The following is a 13366-nucleotide window of genomic DNA, read 5'->3' on the forward strand; positions in this document are numbered from 1 at the left end:
TCACATGACATTTTTTATCATGAAAGCACTCTCAATGCATGACAAAATGACAAAATACTTCACAGGTTTGTGTCAATTCATAGCTTTAATTAAAAGAACAACCACATGACAAAGAAAGAGCACATCGAAATCTGGTGTTTTAGACTTATTTATACATCTCATTCATATACAAATATCAAATGTACTGTCTCTAAAAAATTACATATACAATTGTATCATCATGGCAGTTATCACCCATCCATTCTCCAGAGTTTGCTCTTCTCATCACAGCCAAGCGTCTTGTGTCTGATTAATCCAAATGGAAAAGACAAGCACAATAAATGATTCTGCAAAAAACATAAACAATCATGAGCACAAATACAAGTCTGTTGTAAACTTCACCGTGGAAAAGGAAAAATAACTAATATCTTACCTCTGTTTTATCATGGTACAAAGCCTGGGTGACTTCACTCCTTTGGTTGAATAGGAACCTCTGTTTTGATCAGGGATGTTATATCTAAAAACGAAACACATTCGCTCATTATATCTGCTTCCTGGCATGGATTCGAGAACAGGTAAACAGGTCTTGGGTTTAGCATTGTCATCTTGCTCAAAAACATACTCAAACCTACTCCTCAACATTTCTCCACAACCTGGTATATTGCCAGTCCCCCAATTACACACAAGGCATGTATGGGCCAGATGGTCTGACAATCATTTTTCTAAAAACTGAGCAATAATAGAATTTATTTCCATTAAATATCTGTTAAGTGAGCAGTCAAAAGTAGTTTTTGCAGTGTACCAGTGCTGTGACCTATTTTATAGTGTATCATGTAATGTAAAATATACTACTGAACCAGAAGAGTTGATTTTTTTGATTTTCCTCATCTATTGTAATGTAATTTAAATGCACAGTAAATTTTCCTTGTATCGTGCATCAACCCTACTTAAGTGCTGCAGGGTTTTCTGAATGCTTCCTCTTTGGGGGGTGGAGAAATTCAGCAGTAGTGCAGCCAGCATGTAAAAAGTGAAAACTTACTATGTTGGACTCCAGTACACCTAAGTCAATGTGAACTGAATTGCAGCTGTATTAAAACGAATTGACGGCCAGCATTTAACAAACATTTCTCTACAAACAGGTATATTGCCAGTGTCCCAATTATACACAAAAAGGCATGTATGAGCCACATGGTCTGAGAATAATTCAATAATTATATATTATGCTATAAACTAACAAATGTAGAGGGCTGGAAATGCAGATATCACTGATAGTGTGCAAAATTCATGGGTGTTTTCGTAATGAGTTAGGAGTTGCTGTCACACACACACACACACACACACACACACATACAGTACATGGTCAGAAGCCAGAAACACATTATCTCTATCTAGACAACAGGCACATGATTAAAGTTAGCTCACAGCAGGAGGCCCCACTGAGCTGCACTGTTGTGGAAGTTAGCATTAGGCCCAGAATACACATACAAACACACATACACACACAGGCCACTAACCCTCAAAGTCGATGAAGATAATGAGGTCATCGTTCTTGAGGTAATTACGCCGTCTGAGGTCGAAGTGCTTGATGAAGCTGTTCCTGCCCCACGATTGCCCTCTGTAACAGTTACACAAAGGGTCGAATTTCCCCACCTTGGAAGGATTGTCCCACACCAACTTTCCATCGCCTGCTACAAGACACAAAACGACAGAGGTGATGTGAGAAGTGACCCTACTGTTTGAGAGATAGCATATTCATAACAACAACCACAGACTATTAAGAGCTTGTATCTTTAAAATAAAAGATACATCTTAAAGCTGCACAAGGGAACTTTGCCCGTTGGCGGCAAGTAGGAGACTGTTTGAAAACTGTGAGCGTCAATACCCAGAAATGCAACATGACATCAGTAAACTTCACACAGCACGCTCATGTTTACCAACCCAGCCGGTCTGTGATCACTTCATACCAAATGATATCAAAGGGAGGAGAGAGGCATGATGAGTCCAGCTTTCTCTGGACAGAGCGCTGCTCACTGCTGTTTAGGAGAAAGTTTGCATTTCGCTCTTAAGTTTCGATTTCTCACTTCCTGTAGGAGGAAAATTTCTTGCCAATGAACATATCCAACAGCAGAATTTCATTTGGGCAAAATGGGCAGAATCTACAGGGTTTAAATTAGGGGGGGTGGGATATCTTCTCTATTACAGCTGCACTTTGTGTTTGTGTATTTTAAAATGAAAATCTTGCCAAATGCAGTGTTAAATATTTTATTCTTGATATCCTACGGTATGACAAATTACTTTGAGTAACCTCTACAATAAAAGAGAGCTATACTGTATATCTGTACAGCCTTGTTACCTCCGCCAAGAAGGTTATGTTTATGTTTTTTTTTCACTCTCTGTGTGCCTTCTAGATTCCTAAGCTATAGGTCAGGAGGCCAGGGCCACAAATGGGTCACAGGTCTGTTTCTTGGACACAGGTCACCCATTGGTTGACTGGTGGATATCGTGTAAGACTGTACTGGGCACAAGAGCACTTACTGGTCTGCATATCAGTTGTGAGGCTGCGGGCGGAGGACATCCTCAGCTTAATGTCTGGGTCTTGGTCCATTACCACCATGGTGGCCTGTCTGTTAACTGCTGGCCACTGCATCACCGCATCGTTCTCCCCGCTGGCCAGGTGGAAGTACAGCCCGGTGTACTGCCCTGTGTAGTCGCTGTAACCCGAGACGGGCGAGATGCGGACGCCGTAACCGTAGCCTTCGGGGCTGTAGAAACGGGGGCTGTCGATGATCGTATTGATGTTTGCCGTCTCCATGATCTTGGAGAAGTTCTGGATCCTCCACACGGCGTTGGGGCAGCGCGTCTCTGTCAGGCTGATGTCGTCGAAGAAGATGCCGCCGGAGGATGTAGAGGGGTCACCGCGCACGCCTTGGAAAGCGTAGCGGAATTTCACCCCTACCTCCATAGGGACATGAGCGATCTTCCATGTGTGGTCAGAATCCGCTGGGCAACAAAGGGGAAAGGACAAAGTAACATTTGATGAGTCTTAAATTAATGTTCATACTGTATGTTCAGAAGTTAAAGTATTGGGACAGAGGTAAAGTTACTATAAAGTTTTTGCTGAGCCATTAGACTTCATGCTGAATTATTTTAAAACAATTACAACAGCAACATTCCAATACTTTCACCACCATGAATGTAGGTACCCAAATTTCAAAGTGCTCACACACCTATCTTTTTAGCTGTTTGACTTCTCTGTTTTTTGTTAAAATAATTTGATTTGCACGTCATTTTTTTAAATATATGTATGTATGTAAACAAATGTACAAGTGCGGACTTGCCCGGTTAATAAATACCATAAAAGGTGTGTATTTTCTTCATTTTGCGAATGGTGCCTGTGCCGTCATCCATCTTGACCCAGATGACTAGCCTGTCCTTGGTCCCTCCAGTCATCTTGTAGAAGAACTGCAGACACTGGAGCTTCCTCTTGGGGTAGAGGGTCCGTGACTCCAGCAGAGCCGACTCCTGAGCCTTCCCAGTCCTGGTGTTGAAGTGCATGAAGTAACCAGCATCTGAAAATTCACAAATAAAACCTGTTTATTACACAGCAGCGCTGACCAACAGTATAATAAATATGCTCTGATGACAAAATATCACAGCATACCATTTCCCATATTTGAAGACAATGAAGTTAAGATGAAAAGAAATGCATGGTCAGATGTGTCAGTTATGTATTTTTCAATCTGCACATTGTGCATGACCTAAACATATGGTAACTGTAATGTTAATCCAACTCAGACCTCTACATTGTCCCAGGAGTGTGTGATCCTCTGCACCCACGGTGCTCTTGGTGTGGACCCAGTCAGCATCGTCGGTGGAGCTCTGGATCATGCCGCAGATGCTGGCGTACTCAAAGGAACACTGGTCCAGCAGGGTGAGAGGACCGGCTGTGAGGATGAGGAGGATGATGCACAGTTGGCACAGTTGACAGAGAAAGGAAAGATGGTAGAGATAGAATGTGATTGCCAAGTTCCTGGGCCATATTCAAATTCGATATTTACATTTTTTCTTCAAAGTGTGAACCATTTTTATATGATATGACAACCATTTTCTTCTATGTGCGTGTTGAAACCTACTTCCTAGAAAGTAAATGTCAACATTTTATGGTAATTCATGCATATAGAGAGTATGTAACAGTTGACATATTATGTTACTTTCTGCACATCGTCACTGTCGGGTGAAAAACTTGAACCTCCAAAATGTCAACATTTCAGGATCTTAAGAAAAGCAGCCTTGTTCGATGACAATGCATTTTTGTTATGATCCAATGGATTTTGAGACCATTTCAAAAGGCCGAGAGGTCAGAGAATTTCTCAAACCCTAGACGACTATGTTCAATTAAAGAGAAAACATGAATATCACTGGAGTTAAGAGGTTTTCACAGCGTTATCACACTCTGGGATTATAATAGAACTGGGAAGTGGTCTATTCTGAGGACAGATTTTCTAAATCGGTATGAAGCTGATGCTCTTTCAGAAGTGATGTGTGCCAAGGAAACCAGCCCAACTTTATTTTATGTGAAGCATGGGTAAAACAGGAAATGTGCAATTACAACCTATACTTACAGCAGTTGTACATCCGGTTAAGCCTGAGGGTGTCCAGCTTGCTGAAGTCGAGGTACTGGCCAATGATGTTGTAGAACTCAGGGATTTTGGTGGTGATGGTGGGGGCAGAGGCGTTCTTGTTGAAGGAGAAGGGCCGGTAATGCATGATGGACTCATAGTCGTATGCCGTGTTTTGATCTGTGATGAAGTCGTCGTTGTATTTGTTGAAGTTATGCTCAAGCCCTGAGGGAAATGTTCAAGACAGAGTGCTGATGGTTATTCTGTCTCAATAACATTCAGCAATGACTTACTCATGGTACCGTTTCATAGCATTTAATCAAATAATAAAAAACTGACAAATGATTTTATAGAGTATGAATGACTAAAGGAAAGAAAATGATGGATCATTGAGTTACTGCACATACCTGGTGTAACCTGATCCAGCCAGATGTCTACGTAGTCATCCCTGTCTGTGCGGGACTGTTCGTGGTAAAAGCCCAGTGCGTGAAGTAGCTCATGCTCAATCACAGCCTTGTGGTCACAGCCTGACCCCAAAGACAGAATCTGACCCGTCTGCTGGTCACCGACCCTGGAGAAGCACCTGAGACAAACCCAGTGGAAGCAGTTGATTAAAGATGTGATCAGAACAATGTAAATAAAGGGGTACGGGGGTCAGGAAAAGAGGAGTCTTCAAAAATAATTTTCAAAAATGAATGTGAACGATCATCCAGAAAAAAACAAACCAAAAAAAACAAAGAAAAAGAGAAACATAGTCATAGTAGATATAAAGTGTGAAATCCAACTAAAGGTATAGTTTGTAGCTATGTTGTTGATTCATATTGAAATCATAAATTAATATTTTTGGCTTCCAAGCCTGTGGCTAGTATTTTCAGTCCTGGCTTCTGCAAAATGATGCACACTGGCCAGAATTTGAATCGGGGCCAGTTGAGATGGCAGTCAAATAGCTTCACTTGAATTCAATGCGTGATTGAGACCGATTGTAAGACAGAGACTAATGAGGAAAGTGAGCTCAGCATCTTTTGTGATGATTTGGCTAAAATATGTAATGCTGTGCACAGAGAAATGTCTATTCTGGAAGAGTTATCTATAATTTGCATACTGTAAACAAAATTATACTCAAATATAATAACAGATTAGTCCTTCTCAGCACAAAACACAATAAATGCAAGTGTCAAGACAAGTGCCATACCCCCCTCTCTTTTCAAACTTGATGAAGGTCTTCTCTCCCTCATAAGGCTTGAAGTCGATGCAAGACTTCAGTCGGTACATTTCAAAAGCCTGGTGGACGCAGCCCTTGGCATTCAGATCTGAGGAGTGAGTCAAACAACCACAACAGTATAACTGGGGGGTAGGGTGCCATAGTGGTTTGAGACAGACTGTCCCGTAACCAAAAGGTCACAGGTTCATTCCCTGCAACACCCAATGTGTGTCCATCAAAATCCATGTCGAAGTGTCCTTGAGCCAAGACACTGAATCCCCACCTGCTTACTCAATGTAAGCTGCTCTGGATAAAAGTATCTATTAAACGTTGATCATGTAAATGTAAACTATCAAATGACTTAATACAACATCTACAGCACACTGTACTGTAACCCTGGGCCAGTGTTTGCTGTACACATGATGGTGAGTTTTTACAGTAAATACAGCGTGTTATTCAGAGTGTAGTGATACATCTCACTACCCAATGAACTTAAAAAAAACTCACCCAAGTCATCACCCAGAATGTAAGGGATGGGAAACTTCCATCTGTATCTTTTGTCGACCAGGGCATTGCGTCCTTCCTGTAGCATAAAAAAATTTATATAATGCAGTAAAAAGTATTGGGACAGTGAGATTAATGGAGGCTAATAAAGACCCACAATCAAAAGCTGATAATTTGTCTTGTACCCATCTTGTTATCTGAAATCCATATTGTAATGTAGATAGTCAACAGCCAAAAGAACCAACTCTCTAGATATGTGATAAACTACGGCAATAAAACAAAGCTGCCATGAAGACAATCAATGAACAGTCTATGAAGATGAAGAGAGCATGAAGATAAGCAGCAAAAATATCTCCATCATAGTGCAACTCACTGGGATTAAAATGTCTCCTTCAATCAGGTTGGCATCTGAACCTGTAGCACGAGTGCAAACAACAAATTCTATTTAATTAAACTGTGTTATTTGAATAATATACTGCAATAAACTGAATGTCTTATCAGGTCCTAGTCTGTATCGCATACAGCATTATTAAAGCATTGAAACACTGAAATATTGTAGCTCACCCAGGTTTAGCAGGGGGTTTTCATCCTCCCCATTCTCATATATCTCTGCAATGAAAAAACACACATGGCTCAGCTTCATTTCACAGCAGACCAACAACTGTTATTTCTTTTTGGAATGACAATTATTTGACATACCATGTACTTCACGGGACACAGGTATCTGCATAAAACAAAAACCAGTGCAACTTATCATAGAATTTTTCTACAGAACTTCCATGGGTGCTATTAACAAACAGCCTACATAGGACGCGTGCTAATCTAATATATCCAATAATGTATCACATGTATCATGTATCACATTAATGAATAAACTAGCGGCAAATCTAAATGACTACAGAAATTAAAATACTCACAGTGTATGAAGTGGCCAGAGCCACTAGTCCAGACCATAACAGCAGCCTCTGCATCATCAACATGTTGAATGTCACCAAGAAAACGTTCCTCCTTTGGTTTAAGCGTGCACATTGACAAGATGGGAACTTTAGCCCTTGATAAAGTTTATGCCAGCTATAAAGAGTAACTGAGGGACCTTGACATGACAGTGTTACTGATAGGTGAGCTGGTTTATGAAGAGTTTGTACATGTGTATCAGGTTAAGTGTTTATGAGCAATAATACACCAAATGTGAGAGGGGTCCTGCCATAAAGGAGAGAAAAAAGGGAGCAATCACTCCTCCAGAAAGTGGCCGGTTTGAACGCTAGACCAGCTGGGAAATTCTGGGCCGGGGATGTGAATGAGAGACTCACCTCTCCCTCAACAACAACTACTGTCAAGGTGCCCATGAGCAAGGCACATAATCCTCAATTGCTCCGTTAGCACTGCTCACTGGCCAGTTGTAGAGGACTGTGGCTATACTGGGAAGCAGGGTGATGCTCAAAACAAGCAAAAAAGGTCTGTATTGATCAAAAAACCCTATCATATCAAGAGAATTAATGTGCAACAGCAGTTACAGGTCTTTCCAGTGAATACTTGTGAACTAATAAAAACAATTACTGTACTTTTACTGTCACCTGCTGGTGAGAGGTGAGCAAGTCTACAAGCAGAAAAAATCAATGCATGACATGAGAACACAACAGCCCTTTTGAAAAATAACTGCCTTCAATTTTGGTCACCTGTATAGTTAAATGTAATACAAGTTCTACTACTACTACTACTACTACTACTACCAACAATATTGGTATAGCAAGGCCAAAAGGATGGGGGACTGGTGAAGAAAAGGTGGAAAAATACTTCTAGGTTTCTAACAGATTGAGTGAGATGTTTCCAATGTTGTAAATATCTGTCCAAAAGATTTTAGAGGATGCAACCTATATTTATCACATATACTGTCATGAATCTAGCCTACTGTAGCATTAGCGTGAACCAAAAAATAAAAAGAAAGCTTTAATCAATCTTAAAAATATTCAGATGTTTTTATTTTAAGTAGAAATACTCGTGGTCAACTGGCATAAGACTAGTATCAAGTTTGTGAATTCTCAAATGGGCAGACGAACACTGAAATCAAAATAGATTGTTTTTTTCAAAAGTTAAACAGTTAGGCCAGTCACAGCAAATAACACTGGGAAGAGTGTGGTCAGTAACTACTGGAACATATAGCTTTATAGACTAGCTGGAATATCTGTATTTTCTGTATTCTCCTCTTCTAGTTCAACAGCCTCTTTAAATAAGGGAGAAAACTGAGGCTGGTTTACTGTGTCACCATTTCCCCCTCCCACATTCAGTTCCTTATCAATGTCTTCCTCTTCCATCTCACCATATCATCCACTCCTCCTCAGAAAAATCACCAGTTGCCTGGCTCTTGGAATTGGAACTTTCTTTATTGAGTGAGTGAGGTGACAGATCGCTCTTTAAGGAACAGAGCAATAACTTCATGTGTCTTCAGCACTTCCAGGTTGGCTGGAAGTGTTTTTCATGCTCCTCCACTTCTTTTGGCACTTTGTTCACTGTGATGTGAGGAGAAAAGAGTTTGGTAATGTAGATAACATTACAAAGGTTAAATGCTGTATAGTATATGTTTATAGCCACTACTCCTTGTTCAGTCAGTTCATAAATAGTATCTATGGGAGCTTGATGTATGAGACGATTAGAATAACCACTCAATTTAAATACTTAATGTTATTCTGTGACATATATGCATATATGTTATTATTATGGTCTACCGTAGTCAATTAAATCAATATAATTGTGAACATGTACAACTTTCTTCGATTGCCAGAAACTGACATTCAAACTTGCAACATTCATCTTTAAGATTGCATTTTAAATGAAATCTGACAATATTTCTCTCTTCTTTAGTCAAATAAAACCCAACCAAATAATGCATTTATAAGGGCTTGGACAATATTACACAGTATTGTTTTCTGCTCTCTCACTATATGCAACTTGAAACTGTCAAAAGAAAGAGGGAGTGAATATAAGCAACTTTTGATAATAATTTCTCTCAGGGAGTTTGAGATATGACAACATAATGGCATATGCAGAGAGTCATGAGTGTCATCACTCTAGCTTGTTTCTGATTGGAGGAATTCAATGAGTTACAACAGTTTGTGGTCTCCCACACCAGTGTCCAATTCGCCAAGTCTCACACACACACACACACACGCACTTAAATAAAATTGTAGCCTCTCAAATATGTATGATTTCCCGTCACTTTCCAGTCACACTAGGAAACAGTGAGGGAGAAAAACTCAAATCATTGCTTTCTTTCTTCTTTTGTTGGTGGTTGTTTGCCTCACGACTGGCCGTAATGTAACTAGCGTTCGTGTGAACTAATAGCTATCTAGCTAGCTGGCGTTTGATTTGCTGCCTTACTAGCTAACGTAGACATTAAGCTAAAGTGAAGTAACCTCAAACCTCACCCGACAAGTTCACTTGTAACTCGCTGCTGTCGTCGTTTGCTCCGTGTGTTTGTTTCTAAAGTGGAATTATAACGTTCTGGGTATTGTGAAATCGCCAAAATTAGTCGAGACAATCCACTAATGTTGACGTTAGCGGACAAACGGGCTTTAAACTTGCCGCGAGTGTGGGCCAAGGAGATCTGTTGTTTGGGCCAAAAACAGCATATGCTTGAAATTTGTGCGCGGATATAGTTTGTTTTGAACTGCGTGGATAAGGAAGAGATATCTAGCTGTTCATAACTATTTTAGCAAATATTTAATTGTGAAGCGACGGGGATAAGCCTATTAATATTACTGTTAGTACTTCTTTTTTTTGGCTGTGATGTCACAATATGTTTTGGTAAAAGTCATTTCTATTAGATTCGTGCCAATAAATGAAAATGAAGTTGTTTGAATGTGACGTTGATATAGTCAGTTTAAGGTGAACGTGCAGCAGTGACGAGGTGGCCGAGTGGTTAAGGCGATGGACTGCTAATCCATTGTGCTCTGCACGCGTGGGTTCGAATCCCATCCTCGTCGAATTGTTTTGTCACGACCGCATTGTGACAAAAAGACACACATTTTAAGTCGTATTTGTGTATCGAGCTGTTACTCGTGTTGCTCATTATTGGCCCTGAAAATACTACAAATGGCATTTTTCAGTGTATTGGCCCACTTGCCCCCTGTGTCAAAACTAACGCTAGGAATCTTGGCGTTATATTTGACCCTAATTTGAAATTCGAACACCATGTCAACAAATTGGTTCAATCCTGTTTTCTTTTCAACTCGTACAAAATGCAGCAGCTAGGCTATTAACTAGGACTGGCCGTAGATCTCACATCACTCCAATTTTAGCCTCACTGCATTGGCTGCCAGTGAAGTTCAGGATCGATTTCAAGATTCTTTTAATCACTTATAAGGCACTACACGGCTATAGCTCCTGCCTGCATTTCACTTAGGTCATCCAACCAAAACCTGTTGGCCAGACCGCGTACCAAACTAAAAACCAACCAAACCTTTTGCTGCCCTGGCACCCAGACTTTGGAACAATCTCCCCCCTCCCATTAGATCAGCTGAGTCTGCTGACTGTTTTAAACAACATTTAAAAACCTACTTTTTTAGGATGGCCTTTCTATAACTTTCGATAACTTCAAGGGTGTGCTCTGGGTGTGGTAACTGGTTGCTGCATGCTTTGTGTTCGTGCGTTATGTTTGTGTGTATTTTTGAATGTTTTGTCTTGTATGTGCTTTGTGTTTGTGTTCTCTTTTTCTCTCTTTCTGTGCCGATGTTGATGTAAAGCACTTTGTACTGTGTTAAAAAAGGTGACTTCACAGACGTCTCGGCAAACATCATACATTAATTAAACGGTGAAACATCTCAATTTGATACTATGTTTTTAAAGATACTTTTATTTTGATTGTTTTCACATACACACAAATGGCATAATTTATATTTTTTCTTTCTTTGTTGCTTGCCATCACAGTGAAATGGTGTAAGTTAGATTTTCCTTCAAATCAAACTGCATACTTTTATAGCATACCATACTACAATCAGTCCTACCATACTGCACAATCATGCATTATTTCTTTTACACAGTGTACTTTGCCTACTTGTTTTTTGTTGCTGTTCCAGAAATGGTAGGCCTACAATGAAGGCATTCAGTATAATGAATGAAAGATGTCTTGCAAATGAAATCCCAGCCCTCTTGCTTCTTTTACTTCTTTCCTTTCAATACAGTGCTTATTTCAAGTGATCATCATCTTCTTGATAGCCTCTGTTGTGAGATCCTTCATTTCTGTCTTCATTGTGTGTCCTGTATTGAGGATCCGCAGGGCTTCTTAGTGCTGCTGTAGCTCCATACCGACTCCTATCCAGTCTGGGAGAGAGGTGGATTCTCTCTGTCCCAACATCGAAGGGGCCCTCTCTAGTGCCTTGTCTGCCTGTTGTCTATCAGTGAGGTGGGGAAAGAGAGAGATTTTATCCATTTTATCCATTAGGTGAAAAAGTTAAAAGTCTGTTTGCTGAGTTATATTAATTAGTGGTGAACGATGTGTTGAAACACCAGGGATTCTGGGCTTGTAAATTACTGTACCTAAAATATATTGTTAACAGAATGGATGAATTCAATAATTTGTATTAAAAAATGAGACACCATCTCCTTCCCTCCCCTGACAAATCACAATCAGTCAAGAAGTTTCTTGGATGCTACAGTAGTCTACCTTCTAACAGTAAGCTTGTTTTGTCGCTCATGTACTTTACCTTGTGGTCACGCTGATGCTGATCTATGGTGTATTGGTATTTAGCAGCATTCAGTCCAAGCAGACCAGCCAGTTTCTCTCCAAGGAAATCGCAAGCTGAATGTGGAAACCAAGACTTGGTGACTCAGTGAGACTTTCCTGCATGGCTAAAAATAGGCCTGTTGTGTGTTGAGTATATGGCTTGGATATATTTTTAAATAATTATAATTGCACCTGTGACATTACTTACTCTGCAGCGACATCCTCCCAACTAGAATAGCCACATTCTTAAATGAGAATCTGGCCTGAAAAGATTGATCAAGAGAGAGAGAGAGAGAGGGAGAGAGAGAGAAAGAACACAGAGAGATAATGTGACTGCTACCCTATGTGGTCTAAGTTGAAAAAACAAATTTCTCCCTTAAACAGTTTCCCACCTTCGCTGCTGGTTCTCTGAAGGCTTGTCCGTTTGATGAATCCACTTCTTCCTCTTCGCTGTCCTCCTCTTCCTCCTCTTCCTCCTCCAGAGTTTCACCACTGGAGAAGTGGATGACCCTCCTCTGTCTGGACAGGGCAGCACCCCCAAACTCTGTTTCCTTGATGTCTTCACCCTGACAGAGACGACATGGTTTTACATAATCTTTAATTTTGCTTCTATTTTGTTTGTTACCTGACCCATTGGCTTAATAGCACATTATCATTCTCCAACATGTGATTTTATAGGCTAAGTGTGTGTGTGTGCATACATGCATATGGAGTATGCATGTGTATGTGTCAAGTCAGTTAGCACTACTTCAGGATCCCTAGTGAGAGCCTGGCAGAACAATTATTTACCAAGGGAGAGTCACAAAATGCTGTTTGAAAACTGACTTCCATACACAGTGTCAGTTAGGCTGATTCATTTCAGAATGCTTGGAGATTTACCGAACACTTCTGCCACATAAGCTTCATAACTATGTCTTGCTTAACAGTTTAAATATTTACAACACTTACTTCCTGGTGACTGTCGCTCATTCTTCAGTGTTTCTTTACCGCTCCAGTGCAAGACAGTTGATTCTTTTTCATTTCAGAGCGATATGTGCAACCACTTTCACTCTTACTTGATGAGAGGAAAACCACCTAAATCCAGGATATAGGATCAGCCTTCTTTCTGCAGTAGTGGTGAAACCTGAGACGCCAGAGTAAACCTTAACACAGGCAGTAGTTGGAGCGCTGTCATTAAAATGCAGTCAGTTTCATTCTCAGGCTTGAGGGGTTGGGTTTGTTGCAGTGTGTAGAATGTCAAGGTTTATTGCCAACTTTTATGCAGACTATACGCTGTAATGAAACTTATGCCAGGATGATGCTTATAGCTACAAAACATGCACCTTAACCATCATAATTAAAATA

At 40.3% G+C, this 13366-nt stretch overlaps 2 protein-coding genes and 1 non-coding gene across 3 annotated transcripts; 1 reads left to right on the plus strand and 2 right to left on the minus strand.

Moving 5' to 3' along the window:
- Positions 1 to 446: 446 nt before the first annotated feature.
- Positions 447 to 7274, minus strand: mep1a.1 (meprin A, alpha (PABA peptide hydrolase), tandem duplicate 1). The gene is made up of 13 exons (XM_071543810.1): positions 7221 to 7274; positions 7003 to 7027; positions 6868 to 6912; positions 6677 to 6717; positions 6307 to 6382; positions 5791 to 5908; positions 5006 to 5181; positions 4602 to 4823; positions 3777 to 3923; positions 3333 to 3548; positions 2515 to 2979; positions 1494 to 1667; positions 447 to 496 (listed from the first exon to the last, which is right to left on the minus strand). The coding sequence occupies exons 1-13, from the start codon at positions 7272 to 7274 to the stop codon at positions 447 to 449; spliced, it is 1809 nt and encodes a 602-aa protein (XP_071399911.1).
- Positions 7275 to 10201: 2927 nt separating this feature from the next.
- On the plus strand, positions 10202 to 10283 carry trnas-gcu (transfer RNA serine (anticodon GCU)). Its single transcript has one exon. It is a non-coding gene; the product is annotated as a tRNA-Ser (tRNA).
- An 871-nt stretch (positions 10284 to 11154) lies between these two features.
- LOC139664847 (protein FAM177B) lies at positions 11155 to 13186 on the minus strand. Its single transcript, XM_071543822.1, has 5 exons — positions 12971 to 13186; positions 12415 to 12588; positions 12231 to 12285; positions 12003 to 12097; positions 11155 to 11690 (listed from the first exon to the last, which is right to left on the minus strand). The coding sequence occupies exons 1-5, from the start codon at positions 12989 to 12991 to the stop codon at positions 11484 to 11486; spliced, it is 552 nt and encodes a 183-aa protein (XP_071399923.1). The 5' UTR covers positions 12992 to 13186; the 3' UTR covers positions 11155 to 11483.
- Between the last annotated feature and the right edge of the window lie 180 nt (positions 13187 to 13366).

This window comes from Centroberyx affinis, unplaced genomic scaffold (genome assembly GCF_046629955.1).
Source record: "Centroberyx affinis isolate AG114_WGS23_722 - 3 ecotype Tasmania unplaced genomic scaffold, CSIRO-AGI_Caff_v1 ptg004379l_1, whole genome shotgun sequence".
Lineage (NCBI taxonomy): Eukaryota > Metazoa > Chordata > Actinopteri > Beryciformes > Berycidae > Centroberyx > Centroberyx affinis.